Raw genomic sequence first — 22,734 nt, forward strand, 5'->3', positions numbered from 1 at the left:
ATGCAAGGTACCAAATTTCTGTGTGACGTGATGCTGATACTCTGTATGATCTAGCAAAGATTTTTCCCCAAAGTTTGCTGTGACAGCATTTCCTGACCTCTCCAAAGGACTGTTTAACTGTTTGAGGAGAGGGTATGTGGAGTGCAGAGCTACAGCTTAGTTGTCTTGGAGTTGATGTGCGCTGCAAGGAAACCTATTATGCCTTTTTGCAAGTGATAAAAGCAGCTGGGAGCTGGCTTCTTCCAATGCCTGGCAGCAGGCACTGACAGTTGCACAGGTGTGTGCATGTGTGTGTTTAAGTCTTTTATTTCTCTTTCACAGTCACTTTGCAAACCACTCCCTGTTGTCTTACAGGCCACCAGTGGCTGCACTCAGCAGGAACAAGTAGCTCTGCTCAAAGTGGTGCTGTCACAGAGTGTGACTCTGCTCTGGGTCCTGCCTGTCCTTGCTGGAAAGCCTTGCTAGGACACTCAATTTGTTGCTCTTCACATGTCCAGATAAGGCTTTTACCATGGCAAGTAGATTATCTTCCAGTCATCTGTTCGGGTATAAAGAGTGGGAGAAGGGGAGAAATTAATATTATCAAATTACAAATGTTAGAGGTAAGCTTATAAGAACATAAGGAGTACCCTGCTGGGTAAGATCAGGGGTCGATCCAGCCCACTATTCTGTCTTGGACAGTGGGACTAACTGATGCTATTTAGGGACAGTATGAAAGCCCAGCTGCTTTTTAGTGTTTTTTTTTTTATTTTTTTATTCTTGCTCCTCCAACATCCTTATTTATTAAATTAGGCATGCTGGCAGGTATGTCACTGCCCATTTCCTATAGTATCTGTTTGTCCCCATCGTCTGTGAACTTTCTGAACCTGCTGATGCTGTCTGCTTCCATAGCTTCCCGTGACAGCAAATTCAGCAGCTCACCACTTGCGAGTAGCAAAAATAAAGAAATATTTCTTTAATATGTTTTGAGTCAATCCAGCTTTCTCAAGTACCCCTAGTTCTAATGTTGTGTGATTTGGTACATGACTGCTCTGTATTCACCTTATCCCTTACCACTGTCATTTTTTTCAGCGTCACTCATGTCTTACCTACATCATCTGGCAATGACAAATGGCAATGACAGATTTCTGGGTTCTCTTCTGTTCTTTGCATTGTTGCTTCAGACTCTCTAAATCACTTGTTTAGAAGCAGTTTAAGGAAAATGTAGGTTCCTCAAGAAGTAGCCTCTGGTTTCTCATTCATGAATTGTGGCTAAAGCCAGTGTGAGCACATGCAGGCATGAATTGTGTTTGTTTTGAACCTGTCTACAGCTTCAGTGTGGAGTGTAACTGCAAACCCCAAAATAACTTCCAAAAGGTTTTCTACCCTGATATATTTGCAGCAAAGTACAGCTGCTTAACCTTTTGATTTTTCCAGGGGAAGTCCATGTTTCCGTCATCTCTTACTGAATCCTGTGGGACAAAAATAATTTCTCCCCCACCCACTATTTAGCTAAGTGTAGTTTCAGTTCTGTTCAGTTAGGCGACTTGTGCCTGTTCCATGCTTGTGCTACTTTTGTGTAGCAGCAAAAAGCTCTGTTAAGAACTCCTGTCTGTTTTGCTCGAAATAAAATACTACATCAGATTAAATCAGAATTGATAGATTAAAAAGTCTTTGTTGTATTTGTGTGTGTGTATGTGTGTGTATATGTATGTAGCATGGAACTAAAAGGAAAGGCTTGTTTTAGGCATAGCATGAGTTCAGTCTCCGGCAGTGTGTCCGCACAGTGCTGCTGTGTTTTGGAGGTCTGTATAGGAGTCTGCCAGTAAAGATATTGCAGTTTGAGAGAATTGCTATAGTTCTTCTGTATAACACTGGCTGCCAGGTGTATTAGCTCTCTTTCTGTTCATTACTCTGGAGTTGCACTGTTCGATTCCTATCAGGATTTTTAACATGGTTATATTTTTATGAGCTTCTCTTAGTGTATATATAGACCCCAAATACATGTTTGAGCTCATTAGCTTCCCTGAGGATTACTGTTAGTATTTTTGCTTAAATGTTTCATATGGCATCATACTTGTGTCCTGTATCTTTCTGACAAGTGAGATGGAAAATACTGCACCTTCCTTGACACAGTCAAGTTAAGTGTAAAAATAAGACTTAATTGTGAGTTAAATCCAAAAATAAGACTGGGGGCACAAGAATAAATCCAGGATTATAGTGGCTGGGAACTGCAGTGTATTTTTCTTACAGAAACCTAACTTGGGATCCCCAGATACGTGTTTCTTGTTGTTTACTTTGGAACTGCTCTGAAAAACTCTTTTTTTCTGTTGCTTGATAACCTTTAGGCAAGAAATATTGCTGGACTGTGCAAAAGAGAAGGAGGTCATTGATCAATCAAAAACTCTACAAAGCATAATAGCAGTAGCTTAAAAGGTGCTGGTAAATACAAGAGAAAGAGAGCAGCATGTGGGTCAGCCCATCTTTGCAAGATTCAGGTGTTCTTTCCAATTTTTCATCCTGTGCAGTATGTCACAAATACAAGCTTTGGGTAGCTGTTGAGAGCAGCAAACTCCAGAGCAAAAGACTTTGTCAGTTTCACTCTGTGTAAGAGATGCAATTAGTTAAGACCCATTTGATTACTCTTTCTACCATAGTAATGGAGAGAGCTGTTTGTCAAGTGTTTGGGACCCAAACCCAGGTCACCGCCTATTTCTAGGCTGTGGGATTTCTTTTCTTTCACATAGTTGCTTGTAGGGTGAATGTGTTGTGAAGGGCCCATACTCCAATGATCAGTTTCAAATTTATGCAGTCTGCTCCTTCCTGTGCTCCCATGCATCAAGGGAAAGGTGATGGGAACTGTTTTTGGTATCTGTGCTTGTGTTTTGGCTGTTTGGGGTAAACAAAGTGCCAGGCCCCTGCCCCAGAGTGTGGAAAGGGAACTGTGTGTATGAAGAGGAAATACGGGACGATCCTCGTTATTGTCAAATGATTAATCAGGTCGCTGGCATTTGTGCCACCTACGTTTTGTGGCAAGTCTCCAACCTGCATGCTGTGTGTGCTGCATGTGTACTTGTAAAACTATTTAAGTAATTGTTAAGTGTATCTTTGAATTTTTAGTGCTTCTGTCCTGGCTGTACAGCTAGATGCATGCTAATGGAAGTGTCTGGTTTATGCCGTTTACTGCTAGAGGTACATTAGGGTGTTTGGTTTTACCATAGTGACTTAAAGTTACTTTCCTGGATCCCCAAATGTCATGGTACTTCTTGTTTTCTCAAGGTGTTTTTATGCAGTGGGGAGAGAAGGCTTGTTCCTTCACCAGAGAAAGTGGGATCTTTTCTGTAAAGGCCGTAGGTTCCCTTCCCTTGCCATATGGGGCCTTGGGAATAACTAAGTCGGTTGAGGTGGTAATCTGTACATTTGTCCCATGTCTTTCATTTACTACATACTTCCTGAATATCACCTCTATGTACGTTCCTTTGCTTGGTACATAATGCGTATGAAACTGAACTGTACTGAACACACCATCTTCAGGAGTTTATTCCTGTGCTTCAGGATAGCCTTTCTGAATAAGAGCTGCCTTATGCAGGCTAAGCTGGCTGTAGCAGAGGAGCTGCAAGTTGTGTGTACTGTTAAATATTACTTGATGCTGCTTCGTTGTTTTTTTATGTGTGTGTGTTTTTAAAAAAAATGGTTGCTAAAGACTGCATAGTGGTAGAAAATCATAGAATCACAGAACTGTAGGGGTTGGAAGGGACCTCAAGAGATCATCGGGTCCAACCCCCCTGCCAAAGCAGGTTCCTTAGAGCAGGCTGCCCAGGTAGGCATCCAGATGGGCCTTAAATATCTCCAGAGAAGGAGACCCCACAACCTCCCTGGGCAGCCTGTTCCAGTGCTCCGTCACCGTCACTGTGAAGAAGTTCTTTCGCATGTTGGTGCGGAACTTCCTGTGATACATTTTGCGGCCATTGCCCCTTGTCTTGTCCCTATAAACCACTGAAAAGAGGTTGGCCGTATCCTTCTGTTTGCCACACTTCAGGTATTTATAAACATTGATATCTTATCAATTTCCCCTCTGTCTTCTTTTCTCCAGGCTGAACAGACCCAGGTCTCTCAGCCTTTCCTCATAGGGAAGATGCTCCAGGCCCTGTATCATCTTTGTGGCCCTCCGCTGGACTCTTTCCAGGAGATCCCTGTGAAGAGTACCTTAAGTTTTCATGAATTTGGTATTTCATTGCACTGTGGGAATCTGTTTTGGGGCAATGGGGAAGAAAATGGCCTCCTGCTGAAATGACATTTCAGCCTTCCTGGGGTCAATGGGGGTAATCATTAAGGGCAGCATTTACCTAAAACAAGCACAATAAGGTAGGTGAAGCTCTGAAGGACTGTGGTGACCTTAGGAAGGACTTCATACTGATGCTTGCAAAAGCTTGTGCAAATTTAAGATATGAAGTTTGTTCACCAGGTGTGATAGCTGGTTTAAGACAGCTTAAAAAGAAAAAAATCCTGCACTGCATGATAAAATTAATATTTGGTAGAGCAAAGATAGTCTCCAGCATTTTCGTAGGCAAAGATACTTGAAGGAAAACCTTTCTGTGATCAAATGGGTTAATGTTACACCAGCATTCAACATGATTCCTGAAAACAGGTGATCTAATTTGTTGCTTAACCTTTTTCAACTTGTAGCTCCTAATAATTTACTGGTAGATGAGTGGAATTTTTTTGGCAGGTTTAAGCAAGGTGACGGTAAACCTTTTTTCCTCAATAATTTCCCTTTACGGTTTCCAGAGATCTGTGACTGCTAGTTGAAAACTATTGTGCTACTGAATTTGGTTTATTGGATGCTACCTGAATCACAGGTTAAGTGGCTGCTTCTGGCCACTTACTTGTTAAGCAGGATGATCCTATCTGTTGTATTCTGACTGACTTTGACCTTTTTGATGTTTTCCGTAGACAATCTGCTTCATCTTGATTCATCATCATTCCAGGATAGTGGTGTCCTTGGGGCTCTCTCTTAACATTGATATGATACAGAAGATTTAAAATCAGGTATTGTTTTGGGTTCCTCCTTCCCACCAACATGAAACACGCAATGTATAACTGAATGCATTTTCTCTTCCTTATGTGATTTTTCTTAATATTTTTGTTCTTTCAGCTGATGTTCACAAGGAATAGAGTCACGTGATGTATGAAGGCAAACACATACACTTCTCTGAGGTTGACAATAAGCCCTTGTGCTCGTATAGCCCCAAACTGTGCAAGCAGAGGCGACTTAACGGCTACGCCTTCTGTATCAGACACGTTCTGGAGGACAAGACTGCCCCCTTCAAGCAATGTGAATATGTGGCCAAGTATAACAGCCAACGCTGCACCAACCCCATCCCCAAATCTGAGGATCGTAGGTGAGTGGCGGTTGCCTGTCTGCGATGTGGGAAGTGGCTGGGACGTAGGCATGAGCTTCCTTTTAAGACTGTGCATGGTTTCAGGATAAGGGAGGAACTGGCCTGAGTGAATTGAATTCCAGGATGTTTCTTTGAGGGTTTTGTTGTAAGACCAGTAAATTTATTTTATTTTCAGTGGGTGTCAAGTACACAAAGGGGGCAGTAACTTACTCCCAAGGAACTTACTCCCAAGTTTTCAGAAGAGTTCATTGCTTCGCTCAAATTCACTATAAATTGTGGATCAAACCTGCTACACAATATCTGCTGATCTAACTGATTTGCCATGTCACTCACAGTATGTGCTCTTAAAAGGGCCCACTTGTTTGGCCAGCTGTGGAAAAAGCACACTTTCATCTACTTTTTCAGGATAAACAGTTGAAAAGCGCATACCTTCAGGGCTTAGGGAGCAGTGACACACAGGGACAAATGCAGAATTACAGTTCAGCGATCTTGCTTTAGTACTGATCTGTGGTGGTGTATTACTGGAATAAAATACATACTGCTTGATAACAGTCAGCCAGCTGCAAAAGTGCTGTTCACTCCCTTTCTTCTCTGCTTCCTCTCTTTCTCTCCCTCTCCCTGCCCAAATGAAGATGCCTGACGTGCCCACGTATTAAATGGCTTGCGAGAGATAATGCTTGAAGTTGTTGGAGAGCTGGGAGTTCAAACAAGTTTTCCTGAATTGCAGTCTATAGTGTAACCACGAGGGCTTTTTTTTTTTTTTTTTTTGCTCTTTAAGACTTTTTGAAGGCAAATCTCATTGGTGCTGCTTGGGATGAAATAGCAGATTTTTTCTGATCTTGGCTGGTAAATATGACTAAATTTTCAGTCATTGCTGCAGGTTTTGCCAGTACCACAGTATTTAATTAATGTGTTTGTTAACTACCTGACGTTTGTTCTGTTAGAAACATTTTTTTTAAACTAAAACATAAACAAAATATGCCAAAAAAGAACCAAACAACTCTTCACTGACCTTTCACATTATTAGCTGCCATTCACTAACCTTTTGCATTATTAGCAGTGTTCCCACTGTGCCCTACATATAACTTCCTTCTCGGCTCACAGCTCCCTCTCTTGTCTGAAATAACAGTTGGACTGTGCTCTAAATTAACTTGCACTTCACCTGCCATTTCAGTTGAGGAGACTGATGAAGTGAGAAAAAAACATGAATGTTTGTCAAAAGCTGTAGGGCAAATGCTCAAATGGCACAAGATGAATAACTTTAAGCTGTAATTTGACAGTCGGCGACTGTTTCTTTGCTGCTGTACAATTGAGGCACTTTGGAAATAAGCTTGTAAAAATGATCATAGAAATTGTTAGAGCAAATGATATGCTGTAATTTCTGATGTAAGGATGAACTCAGCCAGAGTTGCTGTTTACAAGGATTCATACTTAAAAACAATAGAAATGATAATACTTAATGACACTTCTTAGGTCTCATATGTTCCCATGGAATTTGAGATTTTTCTTTACACCTTGAATCGAGTTCACACTTTGTTCTTTTTGATTTTTCTCAAGTTAAAGTGAAGTGTGGTCATGACATCTGGTGTATGTTATATTAGAATAATTCAACTGCATGTTGAGTGTCACGTTACAGTACTTGAAGAGGACAGCAGGTGTCTGAAGGAGAAAATAAACTTTTAATTTCAAATGAGAGGATGTGATAGTTTGAAAGAATATTTTAAAAGACTGTTTCTCAGGGCAGAGTTTAGTTTTAACAATAAAACTTGATGAATGCTAGTGATAAGACTGCGCCTGCTCCAAACATTTTTTTTTTTATTTTATTTTTGGCAGGCGAACCTGTATGTGTTTCTTAGGAGACTTTTTTCACACTCTGTTCAATATAAAAATGTTTGCTCTGTCTGAGTTCTTCACTCTCAGCTTTTAATTTTCTGTGTACAAATTTTCTGTCAGATGGTCATTTTGTCAGTTTCAGACATGTAACTACATGATCAGAAGCAGACTGTAGGATGCTCTGACAGCTATCTTCCTATATATCTTTAAAGATTATGAAAAGTAAAAAGTCTTAACAGGTTTCATGCATTATATGCCAAAAGCCTCATAGTCTTTCCACAGATAATTAAAAATAATTATCCCTTGACCCCGGACAAATGAGATGCCACTAGCCACGATGATGTTTAATATTCTGTTATATTATTAAATTTCTTATTAACCATTAACATTCTACAAATTAAATCTATTAATAGTGCATGACTTCATTGCCTTATTTGAAGTCTAGTTTCTATATTCACCATTTTGCTTTGAAAGAACATACACTAACATGGGCTATGAATCTGCATTTCCTCTTGAATACGTTTCCTCATTTTTTCTTGTTCAAATACACGCATAGATAATAAAGTTCAGTTTATTTTTTTATTATAGAGTTGTTATACTTCAGGTAGGTTAAACATAATTTTATCTATCTTCTTTCAAGCGAGTCTGTAAATATTTTGTTAATATGCAAGCTACTCTGCAGTTTAATTAGATCTTCCTCGACATAAGTGACCAAACCCAACGCAAACCTGGGATGTATTGTGAAGCATGATGCAGGTGTAGGTAGAAAACCTTGCTTTCTGGATTCTTAACTTCCCCATAACGTGGGAAACTGTCCAGCTGCTACCTTTGTGGCCCATCACCTTTTGTGAGCTTTGTGTTATGATGGTTTTAATGGATATCAACCCACTGCTCTCGCAGTACCTGTTGGCTGCATTTGACCTTACCTGCTCCAGAATAGGTGCCTTTAGTGCTGAATAAGGAAGGGGAAGAAACTGTATTAGGTACTCAGCATGGTGCTGTCAGCTGAGAATAACTCTCCGGCAGGTTACAGAAAGGACAAACTGTGCCACTACAGCAGGCTCACCAGCACTGGCTCTGTGCAGGGCCAGCTTTGCCCTCCTGGGCTTCCAGCTCAGAGCCACGTGGAAGGCACTGTGCTACTTCCAGGAGCTAGTCAGTCTTCCTGATAGTCTGTTTTCTACAGAGCATGAGCTGTTTACCTGGCATTACCTCTGATCCAAAGAACTTCCTGCCTCAACTCAGCTGGCTCTCGGCTGCTTCCAGCAGAGCCACTTGACATCTGCACCAGGCTCTGCAGCACCACGTAAAGCCAGAGCCAGTTTGGGCCAGGGCCAGCTAAAGAACCGCCTTGGAGCCTGCAGGGCAGGGAAGTAATTCAGTGTGCATGCCCACCTGGCTCCATGTGGGACCAGCCAGAGTCTGGCAAGGCCAAGGTGGAGTTGGTCCCCGTAAATTATGCCTAGCCAAAGTTGCTTGCATGTAGAGCTACCCAGAGAAGACTTAGTCCCCATTTCTTCTTGCTCCTTTTAGTCCGGTGGGCAAAGCGTATCAGCCTCGATTATGCTGGAAAATAAGGAATTGATGCAGAGCCAAGTCAGTGGGTACTGGAGTCTGCAAGTGTGTGATCTGTATTTTCCTTATGCTGTAGTCTGGTATCTATGGATTTGTGTCCAGAGGTGATGCCTGTGTAAGATATTGTTGGCTTTCAGTAATGCAGCACGGTCAGTTGTAAGAACCAAAGCTTTATGATCTGTCATATAAAAATGATCCTGTTAGAGTTGAACAAACAAACAAAACACATAACAGCCTAAAACTCAGAGAAGGATGATAAACTAATTACCTTTTCATGCAGGTTGTAAATAGGATCCTGCAAGGGCAGAAGCCTGATTGCTGGAGGCATTCTACAGAGGCAGGAGAAGGATCAGATTGTGATTCTTGTATTTCTAACACCTGCTTGTTTTAACCAGACAAAAAATAATTGTTTACTTCTTAGTATGTTATCTAAGTCTATAAATTGTAACAAACTTTTAAAGGCTTTCCTTTTTTTTTTAAATATTATATTAAAAGATTTTACATTAGAGAAGCTTGGAGTCTGTGTTTGTGGATTGTATGTATACATATTCCTGGCATTGTGTAAACATTTTCCAAGAACAGAGAATTTCTTTTAAACTGAATTTTTATTTGAAGAACATTCAGCTAATCCTCTGGCTACAAAATTGTTATGTTAAATTATTATAACAGGACTTAATATTTAAGCTTCTTGTTCATGAAGAGCAAGTAGTGACCATTCTCAAGAAGGTATTTCTCCAGTGAGATTGTCCCTGTGAGAAACTGCTCCCTACTACAATTGGGATTCATGAGAACGATGTGGCTGTTGATGAAAATGCTAACTACTTCCAGTGAAAGGACAGCCAAATGAAAGAAGTATTCTTTCCTGTACTCTTTCTTGGGAGCTTTTGAAATGGTTCTTTATGATCAGAATTAATGGCTTGAGTTCTTACTGTGTTTTTATCAGGCCATTTGTTTTGTCCACTTTGGTTTGTGAGTATTTACCCTATTAGAGAGTAAATATTTTGAATACAGTATGTGAATCTCCTCTTACGAATAACCAGTGAATACTTCTGTATCTTAAGATTTCAAATTGTCACTCGTAAAAGTTTATTTTCTGCTATAGGTCAGGAACACCACAATTAGCTGTTGTATTAGAAGTGATTGTGATTGTGTATACTTTTTATAAAATCCCTTGTGTTTTGATTAATTTTTCATGTTGTATGTGGATTTCCCCTTAGTGGACTGTTTTCTTCAGGTGTTACAAGAGCTGAATTAAGAACTGTCTGCTTTTACTTTTCAAAGGTACTGCAACAGCCACCTGCAGGTGCTTGGCTTTATACCGAAAAAGGAGAGGAAGAAAAAGAATGATCCCATAGAGGAGGTAAAGGTCAGGCATCAGATGGATACTATGGCCTTCAGTCTGACAGTGCCCACCTTGGCCTTGAAGATGCCCAATGGGCTGGATGGGATGTCCCTCTCCCCTCCCGGGGCTAGGCTTCCTCTCCACTACCTGGAGGCAGAACTAGAAGACCCCTTTGCTTTCAACGAGGAGGATGATGACCTAAAGAAAGGGGCAACGGTGAGGAAAAAGTTGCAGAGCAAGTTGGCTCAAAACCGGCAGCGCCAGAGAGAGACAGAGATTTTAAAAGTTCGCCAAGAGCACTTTAGCCCCCTTCCTGCACCTTTGCAGCAGCAGCCTCTGCAGCAGCAGCACTCCCATCTGCCACCTTCATCAGCTTCGTTAAAGCCGACAGGGCTACCGCAGGGCTTAGTCTGCAAGTCACCTCAACCTCCGAACACCAGCCTACCAATGCAGGGAGTGGCACCCACCACACACACTATAGCACAAGCCCGGCAGTTGTCTAACAAGAGACCTCTGCCCCTCCTGCCACCTGCTAGGGCTCCGGTCACGGACCCTCCGAGGACTGATCGGGTCCTAATGAAAGCCACAGCCTTCTCTCCGCACTCATCCTGCATGAGCCGGCTACAGAGACTGGTGAAACTGTGCACTCGAAAACAGCAGCTGGACACTGATCTGTTTCCACATCTAGGTGGGTAGATAATAAATGCACTGCCTCTCATTTTTTTTTTAACCTGAGACCAGAACACAAAAGAGGAATGTCTCCCTAGCTCCGTTCTGCTTGCACGTGTGGTCCTTATGAAAGAGACCTGAACTCTTGATGTTTTCTTTAGCCCTGTTCTCAATGAAGGGAATGCCTAGACCTATCATATATGATTTATGGCATTTTAATTGTTTATTCTTCTTAATGTCCCGTTAACCATTTGAGAAACCAAGCTGAGGTATAGAAGAACATTGCTTGATGACATAGGCACTGTATGGACAGTTTGCAACTGCAGTAGTAAAGGTGTATTGCAAACTGTACCTACATGAGTGGACAAGGTTAGATTGAATGTTAAATATATGACAAGTGCAGATTACAAAATAAGTGCAAGTTAAAGTTTGGAGATTGGCCCATCATTCTGTGCAGATCTAAATTTCTGGTTAACGTGGCTAGGAAAATTGGAGCACAAGAGAGAGTTTTTCTTGACTGGGCCTGTTCATATGTGGAACTTGGCTAACAAAAGCCCAAGGCTGTCTTTGTGCCAGGCAGGAAAGCAGTGCCATTATACAGGTAATTAGAGAGGTGGAGACTTGTCTGCATATCAGTGCAGAAATAGTCTCCTCCTTCCTTATTATCTAGAAACCATGCTAATCAATTGCTGCTTGCAAAAATGTAAGTGGAAATAGCCAACCTGCTGCTATGGCTGTAGTGCTCTATGAAGCTTCTAAAAAGGCAGCAGACCTTAGGGCTTATTTGTCTGATTATGAATGCAGACTTAGGTACACCTAGCAGTCCTTGCATCTCCCTCACTCTCCAAAGTTACCATACTTTTCTGCTTAGTTTTAGATTGTATTTTCCAAACAAGTTAAATGCTGATAGGAAAAAGGGAAATAGAGGTCAGTGTGTGATATTAGAGCAGGAATGCCATTTATGATGCGTTTGTGGGTGTTGATATATTTTTTTTAAGACTTCAAAAAATTGGAAGTACTTCATATAATATCTTATTTCATTGCAAACATCTGTAATTTTTGCCATTTCAATTAACCTTTTTTAATTTGCAGTTAAGATCTGCACTTTGGCACTCACGGGATAGCTTGACTATTTGTTTAGAAGATAATTAGCATCCCATAGCATTCTCTAAAGGACATTGTTCTTCAGAAATCCTGTTTGATGGTCCTCTGTGTAATGCAGGTCTTCTGCGGAATGGCAACTCTAGAGGCACTTTCAAGTGTTACAGACCCAAATAGCTTAAAAAGTGACCTGTGTCTTGAGAAAGATCACTTTCTGTGTTTAATGTTTTACATTCTCAAGTGATGTTTGCACTGAAGGGAATATGTTTTCCAAAAAAAAAAAATGAGGCTTACTAGAAAAATGGATTAGACCTAAAAATGTAGAGTTATGCAAATACCATGCTACAATAAATGTGAAAATGAATATATACACTTGGAACACTTCATATCTGACAAAGTAACAGAATTCATGTATTAAACAAGGCAGACCAGGAAAATGTATGTGTTACTTCTTCACAATATGCCTTAATATTAAAGAGTAGTTAGGCAGTTCAGAAAATTTTAGGATTTGTTTAATGATAGAGTAGCACTAGAGATGGCTGCACAGAATCTTTAAAGAGATGCACTCAGTTTTATATGTACTTTCTATTAGAGGCATGTTACTGGATATTAATGTAGCTCCAGTCCTCAGTGTAAGTATTGCTGAGTCTGGATTAGATTTTATTCCTTCATTTCTGCAGTGCCCATTGGAAGCAAAAGAACCCAACCTCTGATTTTTGTTTTTAAACTTTGGGTAAATGATTTATTACATGGTATCTATTGTGCGCAGTCTTTATCCACTGATGAAGTTTTTTTTCCCTCCCTTTATGGATGGGAGTAGAGTAGAAAACATTTAAGTTGCTAGTATAATTCTAGCATTTTATCAAATGTGTTGAAATAATTTAGTTCATATGCATATCTTAAAAATAATTAAAAAAAAAAAAAAAGAACTAAGAAGGTATTTTCAGGATGCTGATGTTACTGCAAAATAGAGTTTCTGATATTTCTGATTAGTGTTAGTGTTGCTTCTAAATGTCTAAATGTTGGAGGGGCTCCTGATGATTGTATTGCAAATGTGTATGTATGTCTCTAACTTGGAAAGTAGGTGACCAAGTACTGGTGTGTTTCCCAAATTGAAAGCATCTGACTTCAGAATCATCTCAGATACAGTTGTTTGGTTTATTTTCAGCAAAAATTCTTCTTAATTCTGTCCAACTTGCTGCTCCGTTTTAAAGGAGCACACAAGAAAGTGAAAAAGCAATAACGATGGCTTGTAAAAGTGGCTACAGGATTTTTATCCCACCAACGGCAAGAGATTGCCAAGAGTATCATTGGATGTGGGGGAGAGAAAGTAGGAAAAAATGTAAAAGATGATGCTTCAGCTAAAATTTTTCACCTGAGAACTTAACAGGAAAGCCAGAAACAGAGTCCAGTTAGTTTGTCTAACAGAGGTTGCTGGTGCATACAATGAGTTGATCCTACTGTATCATCATTAAGCAAAAGCATGCTGCTCTGTAAAAGTGCCTGAGTGTTCACATACCTTTATAGTTCTCTTTTCCTGCTAATATATGCATTTGCAGGCAATTACAAAGACTGAGCAGAGGAATGTCCTGCGTAGCTCCTTATCTCTCTCTGTCCATGCTGCTGTCTTACAGTTTTCCTATTCTCTGCGTGTTTTGGCACAGAGCAGTGGTCAGAATATAAACAGAAACGGAATTGACCTATTTAGATCATATAGCGTTAAAAATTACCAGGCAGTCAGTTCTTTGTGGCAGGGACTTCTCTTACCTCATCTCTAAAGATTTCATGTGCTTGGTACAGAAGCTGTAATATTTTCTGTAGGTAAGAAAGCTAGTGATTTTGCTTTCACTGCTTATGGATAAAAAGGCCAATAAGAATTTTAAATGGAAGACTCAAATTTGGAAAAAAAAAAAAAAAAATCAGTGCATGCTATTTGCATACCACAATGAAGCTGCTACAATAACTTTCCAGTGTAATTGACAAAGTTATATATTTAATCAAGCATAATTTTGATTGCATCTATACCACACGTTTGTCCTTTGTGCCGTGGGTTGCTCAGAGAGTTGTGTGAGGTGGATACACTTTTCACCCAGCTTTCATGTTTTCAATTCTCTTAGGGCTGGATTGGTCTGAAGACAGTGGAGAGGAGTTCGAGGATTCAGAGCAAGCCTCCCCTTACCAGGTCGCGTGGTCTATCCGAGAAAGCCTCGGCTATGAAAGACATGAGTGAGTATGATTCTTCCGTATTCATGTTGGCCTTGATGCAGTAAATCATGTAAATGTGAGCTTTACTTTATGTGGAGACACTGGACCCTAAGCACTTGTTTAAGTGCTTTGCTGAAACAAAGGATTGTTTGAATCATTTGTTTGTAAGAGCTGCAAAACAGCTTTCTACCTTCAGTCCCAGCTTTCACCTAACTTAGAGACCTTTATGCAGTCTGCTATTAGAAGGATACACCAGGAAAGAATTTCAAGGTTATTTGCCTAAATTTAATTGAGTTTAGTGAAGTTTATTCATGAACTTGTGTGCCTTGCTGAGTAGAGATATTTCCTGAATTGTAACCAAGTGGAGGGAGTTGTGTGTGGTTTGTAGTAAACCTGCTGCATTTTACTTATTACTCCTTATGGTAATTGCATAGGATATTTGCTTTAATGTGTCTTTTTAAAGGGCATAGTATTTCTTTTATTAATTAAAAAGTGCTGAATAAACCTTTGTCAAATAGTTTGGAGCACGGCGAGGAAGTGATGTGACTGAAGGGATAAACAGAGCAGGTATTAGCAGCTGATGTGGAAAGGCTTGCAGTGTTGTAATTATTCTGATAAACCATGAGTCTGGACTTACACCAGGATATGATAATTCATATCTCTATTAATGTAAATTTTAAGGTGCAAAGTTAAAGCAAAGCATCCCAAGCATGGTATTGTAAAGAAACTGATAACAAAAGGTAATTGGGGTCTCAGTAAGGTTTGACTGTCGTTTCTATAAGAGGGTTCTCTTTCACTGTGTAAATGGACTTTCTGATACTACAACTCTCTTCCATTTGTTGAATCTTTAAATATCACAGTTAAGTAACATTTAACATCATTATTCTCATGATTAACTGGAAATCCTGAAACTCACCAGAACTTATAACCATCTCTAAAGGTTGTCCACAAGGTGAACAAGAGAGCTGTATCTCAGTTAACAAGACAGGTACCAAGATAGTAAGTACTGAGAGCCTTTAGTGAATCAAAGCTTAGTAGCAGGGTGTAGATTTTTACTTTCCTTTTTTAAAAGAAAGGATTTCTGCAGTTATGAAAAACCACTGGTTTTAGGGAATCAGTAGTCAGAGAGTGAACTTCCACAAATATTATTTTTACTTAAAAGGTAGCTTTTGAACCAAAATGTTTTGGGAAAATACGAACAAACTTTCAGTTCATCCTTTAAATCACAGATAATTTTCAAAGCAGATATATCTATCAAATGACTCCCTTACACTCTTTTCTCTTTGACATTTGATCTGGTTCTTCCATAGATCCCTCTTTTTTCATCAACTTCTAAAGGTCGTCTGTGTGTGTTTTGTCTTCTGTTTGTCTTAACTTCCTTTGAATTCTTCCTTGTTTTCACATACTGATACCTTGTCTTGACATTTTCTGTTCCATTCTAGCATTTTATGCACTTCAATGAAACACTTTATTAACTGATCACGATGGATATATTTTTGTATAGTACCAGCTGCTTTTGTACTTCAATCAGTCTGCCCAGTATTAGCTCTTCAGCAGCTTTCTAATTTTGTTTATGAATAAACACAGACATGTTCACTTGACACCAGCCTTTTAAAACTTTTATTTCTATTCTACAAGCTTCTGTAGAGGATGTTATTACCTGAAATATTTTACTTCAACATTTTTGCACTATAGTCTGTCTGCTGCTGAAGATGAATTAGTTCAAACTATTTCTTTGGATACTTGCTTACTGTTTTCCATAGCAAAGCTGGTTAAAAGATAGTTGTTTTTTCCTTTGTGTCTGCTCTTGCGGTCCTTTTCCATTTGACTCCGCGGAAGATAGCAGGAGGAATGCTTCTCAGAGCAGATTAGAAGAAGAAAGCGAACAGCTCATTTCTGCATTATCGGACAGCTTGTTTTCAGCATTTCTGGTTGGGTGATAATGGGCAGAATCCTCTGACTTCTTGTTGGACTTCTTATACGATACCGTAGTGGCTCCTAAACTCTCAGAAAATCACCAGATTGGTTTAAAATTAATGTTTAAACAAACAGCAATACCTTTTGAGTATGCTTGCCTTCTGACCCTTTTAATCTATAAAAGTCATACTGTTGCCATCATCTGTGGAAACACAGGACAAACGTTTGCTTTCGTTATTCTTTCCTCCAATATTTTATTTTTTAAAAAGGGTTCCAGTGGAGGCAGGGCTCCACGTGGCAGCGCTTGGAGGCATGTGCGGGTGTTTCAGTGGGAGCGACAGTGCGGGGCTGGCCGCAGGCAGTGGGCTGGCGGGGACGCTGGCATCGGTGGGGGAATGAGACTTGTTCCCTGCAGCCAGAGAGGAGGGTGCCCCCCAGGTGATTCCAGCACTGGGTCTTGTAGCTTAGAAAGTACTGGAAAACAAACAGCTTTAAAGGAAAGCCTGCTCTAGTGCTCCCCTGACGGCGCTGTCGCCGTGCCCGCCTGCTCGCTCTACCCTTTTGCTAAGTTGTGCCGCCTTTGTTTTCTTCGTGAAATCAGCAAGAATTCCCTTGATGTTTACACACGACAGCCTTAAAGGGACGGGTTGTGAAGGAGCTTTTTGGATTATTTATCAGATCATTTGCATGCATTTTCAGTTTTCTTTTAAAAAATGAAATGCCACACGTTAAACTGTACTTCAAAAATTATATATGCACCTTAAGAGAATAGGCTAAATAGAAGTTGGTAAACTTGTTTATAAACAGACAGCAGTAAAAAGTATCTTTCGGTTTCAATACTCGCCTAGGATTTAAAAAAAAAAAAAAGTGTCGTGCTATTTTTAGGTCTCTTTGAACCTGCAAATAAATATGTTTTGGTTAACCTAACTGGCCTGGAAACAAAATTCAGAATAGGTTTTTAGAAGCTGTTAGCCTTGAAATAAATCATTGTTTGTTGCAAGCATGACTTTTTTTCTGTCTTGTATATATATCTTAATCTTGCTTTTTAAAATGATCTCATAAATTTCAGTTCAAAATGCATTAAAATACCGTGACTTCTGTCTATTTCAATGGGAGTCAGGTCAGAGATCTCAAATTTGCATTAAAAAACACTTTTCCCTCAAAAAAGGAAACACTTTTTTCCTAAGGAACATTCCTTTCTTAATTACAAATTAACTTTTATAACCATATTTTAAATTAATATGTCTGCAAAGTTCTTTAAGTAATTTGTCCTATAGCAGATAGCAAAACATTTAAGACCCTAGACCTACCTACCTATGTGTAACTGACCCCATCCATATTTTTGCTTCCTTTTAATACATTAAAAGAAGGAAAATCTTTATTAAATAGTACATAATTTAACTTTTCTAATCAGGCTGTGGGTGTTTTTTCTTTTTTTTTTTTCCCAGTAGGTATTATTTCCTAAGAGAGCTTAAAAGTGTATTTTCTTTTCTTCTTAAATATTTTAAATATTACATACATTAAATACTTTTAACAGGTTATGTTTACTGCTTAGCATTTTATTCCAGAGGTTAATTACTTGCAATTTACGTTTTTTGAAAATAATCTGTAATCTGTTTTAACAGGCAAAATACATCGTATGGTTGGCTTTACATGAAACTTTTAAAAATGTGTGTTTATGCCCAGGCAGTGTTTGCTCACGTGGAGTTTTTGTGGGCAGTCTTTGTGAAGACGGATGCCTTTTTTAAATCGTCTCTTAAATTTAGCCTGCATGTGTATGGAATAAGATTTTCCACAAAGGAAAGTAGGTCTTAGTCATATTGCCTTTCAGGGACAGCTGTTTTGCCTGCTTTTCTGGATCTTAGTTTATTTACTAAATATCGCAGCTGGTATTTCGCATCCTTCTGCTATCAGCCAGTTGTGGTCTGCCTTGCCGTGTGCAGGTTTGGATGTCAGTTCACTCAGTCACACCAGCCAAGCCCTGCAGTATGAACCTTATGAGGATTGGATTTGTTTCGTTTGTTTGGATTTGTTTTCTCGCCCCTGCCCTTCCGTTGTTTTACAGGTGGGAAAGTTAACAAAACGTTCCTCATTTCTATAAGGAAAAACTTAAAGGAAAGCTGAACAAAGTCTGCCTCGCTTAGCCTCAGCTCACTCTGTTGCTGTGGGAACAAGAGCATCCTTCTGCAAACGAGTGCTTGGTGTGTAGGACTGCTTGGCAGCTTCAGGGACCCTATTGTTTTAACAAGTCCCGGTGATAATTTCATTCTTTTTGGTGATATTTTTTTTTATGAACATGTTGATGTGGTTTTGATAGCCTTGTTGGTACGTGCCTGGACATTCAGAAAGCCAAGATAAATGGGAAAAGGCTTTCTGAAGCAAACAAAGAGTGGGATCAGTCCTCCTTCTGATCATTGCTTAGCACTGGTCTGATTTTTTCCTCAGTGACTTTGGAATTAAACATTAATTTCTTCTCTGTGGCTGTAGGATAACTCAAGTTTAACCTTGGAGCAAGGGGGAAGCTGCATCAACTGTCTTAAAATCGCCTTAGAAAGTAATCACTGGTACTTAAATCACTCTCCCCCCACTTCTTCTTTTTTTTTTTTTTTTTTTTTTTTTTTAACTGTCTCAGAAACAGTTTGGTGGAATTATGGGGACTTTGGTCCCATGTGGGTGTTGTCCCCTACATCATTTTTGCAGTTGACTGTGACGGGACTGGGATATCAGTCCAGGTTCATTTGACTATGAAAGTTTCAGGGTTGAGTTTGGATGATAAAAATCAAGAGATGCTTTCTGAACACTTCTTAAGAAGAAGGCTGAAATAACTCCATTACAGCTGTGGGCATGTCATTGGTATATATCTAGTGCAAGAGGGAGTGAGTGTGTAGAGCCTCATGCTGGCTGTATGAGTGTATTTTGGTTTAGAAAGGAAAACACTGCCTGGCAAAGTAAGAGGAATTGGAAAAGGTAAAGGTCAGCAGTTTTGGTACTTATTAGAATTTGACTATCTTCTCCACATGACCTTTCTTCAATAAATTTCCGCTACATAGTTCCCCACCCTTGTCTTCTCCATTAATTGCACTTTGATTTAAGAGTTTGTCTCATTTGCTGAGACATTTACAGTAAATAAAGGTTAACAGTATAGATTTTTTTTTTTTGAACAGCAGGCTCCAGACATTTAAATGTGTCAGACTTGATGATAAATTGATGTAATCTCTAATAATGACATACTAAGAAGGGTAAGTACCTTTAGAATTCAAAAAGGATCTTATTCTTACCCTTTCTAGAGCATCCCTGCCTGATACCAGCCTTCGTATGTCTGTGGGACTAGAAGATGGACACCAACTTAAAGTTCTATTAAACTGACAAATTTACTTCCTTAAAAAAATATGCTTAAAGCCCATTTGTTTTTATTTTCCCTCCTCTAGGTCCGATGATGACAATGCAGATGACAGGAGTTCCAGGGTGACCAGACTTTGCACTTACTTTCAGCAGAAATACAAGCACCTCTGCCGCCTGGAGCGGGCAGAATCCCGTCAGAAGAAATGCCGGCACACACTCCGGAAAGCCTTGCTGCAGGCGGCCAGCAGAGAGCCGGAGCGTGCTGGGCAACTGATACAAGAGCTCCGGAGAGCGGCCTGTGCTCGTACCAGGTTAGACCTTCCTGTGCAACTGCAGTAACCGAGGGTCAGGGCAGGGTGAAGATGGGAAGAGTATCTAGCAGCTACAGCTGAAATGCTGAACTGTGAAACTGTTAGGCATGCACAAGGCAGAACAGCCATGGCATATAAATGAGTGCCTGCAGGGTAAAATAAACGTGGCATACAGTATTTTCCATGCAGACAGGCATTTTTCAGCTTTTTGTTCTAAAATGTGGATCATTTGTTCAGTTGTAGCTGGGCCTGACTTGTGAAATGTCATGAGAGAAGTTAGTGGCCTGCGAAAATTTATTGTTGTTAGTTAATCTATGTATTTTGGCTAGCTACAAATATCTGGTACTTTAATAAGTCCAGTTCTTTAGAGCGTGACCAGTCTGGTTCTTTAGTTCCCTGCTTCAATAGATTTCTTTTTTCAGACAGCATTGTTTTTTTGTGTTTGTTTTTGTTTTTTATAAAGTCAATATCTCCTATTAATTCTCTTCCCAGCAAATCAAACTTAAGCTGATGGTTTTTGTTAGATTTAACTCAATCTAACATTAAATGAAACTCGGCAACAAAATAAATATCTTCTAACAACTCTGAAGGTTACCTTCTGTGGGAATTCTTTCTAGATAATGTCAACATCCCTCCAGCTCTCGGCATACTGAGAGTTGGTTGATTCATATGTGTACAGAGACAGAGTAAGTCTGAACTCTGGTGTTATGTCTTGGGTGCCAGCAGTTTCCTTTGTTTTTCTGGTTTTGCTTTACAGAGTGTGTGACTATGGGGGTGGGGAGAGCTGACATGAGAGGCAGGCAGGGTGCCGAGAGTATATTCTGATCATGGGATGCTCTCATTCCTGAACAGTGGGCTGTAGTTCGTGGCAGGTGGAGGGTTTATTGCTGGGGAAGTGGAGTGATGCTGGGAGAGCTGCTCAGAGGTGTAATGTAGAGGTACATGACTAGTTTATGAAGATGCATAAGTCTCCAAACTTAAACTACAGTAAAAACCTTGCCATAACTGACAACGCTTGCTGGGTTTTTCATTATTAAGGCCTTTTATTGCACAGAAGATTAAATTGTTCTGGGTAGACTAGCAAAGCCAGGTATGTCTGTCATCACTGCTCTGGTTGAATTAAGTAACCACAGTCTTATCAGTTATGAAATGTTTCACAGAGGTAATATTGCTAACTAAAACTTTGCTCAGTCAAAGTGCAGTTGATGACAGTAAAGGCTGAATGAAAACAGTCAGGCTACAGACAGCTTTTTGTCAACCTAGAAAACAGCGTGTACAGAGGTGAAATTCAGCCCTGGAACCGCCAGCTTTACCTACATGAAGGTGACAAATGCCTTGAGAGCAGGCTAACACCAAGCGAGCTGTGTAACGCTTGCAGTACTCATCCACACTGCTGCCTGGTCGCCTGCTTGCAGTTCAGGCTCAAAGCACTGAGGCTGTGCTGAAGAAACGCTCAGCTCCGGGCACCTGCTGGTGGATTGGGCTGTAGCACATTGATGGAGGAGAGCTTTTACCCATGTTGAGCACACTCAGGCTCTGCCACTCCAGAGCTCAGTCTAAGTTTGTCTGAGCACGTGCTTGCATGTAAGCTCTGGGGATGCTCGGCATGTTTTGATTTATGAACAGGCTTGAAAGTGCACTCGACTGCCTGTGTGGGCATACCCAATACATCGTATTCTGAAGGTTGACCTCATTTTAAGGGTCGCCTGTGGTGACACTCACCTACTGCTGTTCTGGGCTCTGTTGCAGGGTATAGTAGTATTTACATGGTAGCAGCACATAGCACCTCTCATTACAATTAATGCCCCATGAAATAAACAATAATCCCGTTAACTGCATCATACCCTCACCTGTCATTGACATCTATTCTGTATCCCTGTTCAGAGTGTGGTAGTAGTGTGCACCCATCTGGATCATGACATACACACACGTGTGCTGTAAGTTTCATTCTACTGTGCCACAGTCAGTGGAATAGTCATGCTAAATTACCATCTGAGGCTGCGTATTTGACTTCAAACTCTTTTATGCTTTTGTTTCAGCACAAGCCAAGCGAGGCAGAGAGATGCAGAACCGACAACCTGTAGTGGGACTTCGAAGGGAGAACAGTGCACTAACAAGGCCCTTCCATTCACCAGGCATTGTTTTCAGCGTATCCTCTTAACTAAGTTTGAGAGTTGTATTCAGGGGTGGAATCAGTCCTGTCCTATGCATGAAGCCCACAGAAAGGAGGAGGCACACTAGATATGAGGTTTGAGTCTGAAGGCTATAAACAGGCTTGCCTCTGACCTGGAATACTTAAGAATTCTGCAGACTTTGTCTTTTTATAGATGAATACTTGTTGGAGGTTTTTGTTGTAGTAATTCCTTTTGTTTGGTGTTTTTGTTTTTGGTATTTTAAGTGACTAGTGCTTATCTGTTCCAGTTGCCATCAGACAGCAGCACCTTTTCAGTTTTTAGGTTACAAATGCCTTGTTTTTCTTGGTTGATTTTTGCAGGTCTTAAAAAAAAAAAAGTTGTCTGCAGAATAGTTCAAAAACCTCTCTGAGGGAGTATCATGGTGTGCAGCTGTGTTGGGGATTTTCCTTGTGATTTAGAATTTTATTTTATTTTATTTCTAAGGTCAAGAGGTCTTGTTTGTGGGTGTATGTAGTGTAGAGAAGTCAAGAATACTCAATTTTGCATTCATTCCCATTTTGTTCCCTCTGCACTTTCTTCACTAAGAAGAAATTTCCAATTTCCTCTCCTAAAATTAGGAAGCTTTTGGTTCTGGCCCTCCTGTCAAAGTCTGCAATCCAGACTGCCTTCTCCAGGCATTTTCCATTGTCTTTGTCCTTTCTTTTTTGCATTTTAACATCTTAACATTTTCTGAACATACATAGTGATGTTGAGGTTAGAATCAGTCTGAGAACTGTTCCAAGGTGGAAAGAATACTTCTAATGTTTGAAAAAACACAATGAAATATCTGTTTGATTTGCTTTAAGACTAGAAACATTTTTATTCCTGCAGGGGATTTTTCTGAAGGAAATCTCAGCGAGCTTACGTTTAGATTTACTTGACCT

At 40.0% G+C, this 22,734-nt stretch overlaps 1 protein-coding gene across 1 annotated transcript in view; it reads left to right on the forward strand.

Annotated features, from left to right (window-relative positions):
- INO80D (INO80 complex subunit D) overlaps positions 1–22,734 on the forward strand; it is a 44,834-nt gene that overhangs the window by 5,085 nt on the left and 17,015 nt on the right. The window contains 6 exon segments of the mRNA XM_040561382.1: positions 4,933–5,028; positions 5,135–5,381; positions 10,071–10,819; positions 14,019–14,127; positions 19,452–19,676; positions 21,716–21,825. Of these exon segments, the coding sequence (XP_040417316.1) occupies positions 5,164–5,381; positions 10,071–10,819; positions 14,019–14,127; positions 19,452–19,676; positions 21,716–21,825 (1,411 nt within the window). The 5' untranslated portion in view covers positions 4,933–5,028; positions 5,135–5,163.

Source organism: Cygnus olor, chromosome 6 (assembly GCF_009769625.2).
Source record: "Cygnus olor isolate bCygOlo1 chromosome 6, bCygOlo1.pri.v2, whole genome shotgun sequence".
NCBI lineage: Eukaryota > Metazoa > Chordata > Aves > Anseriformes > Anatidae > Cygnus > Cygnus olor.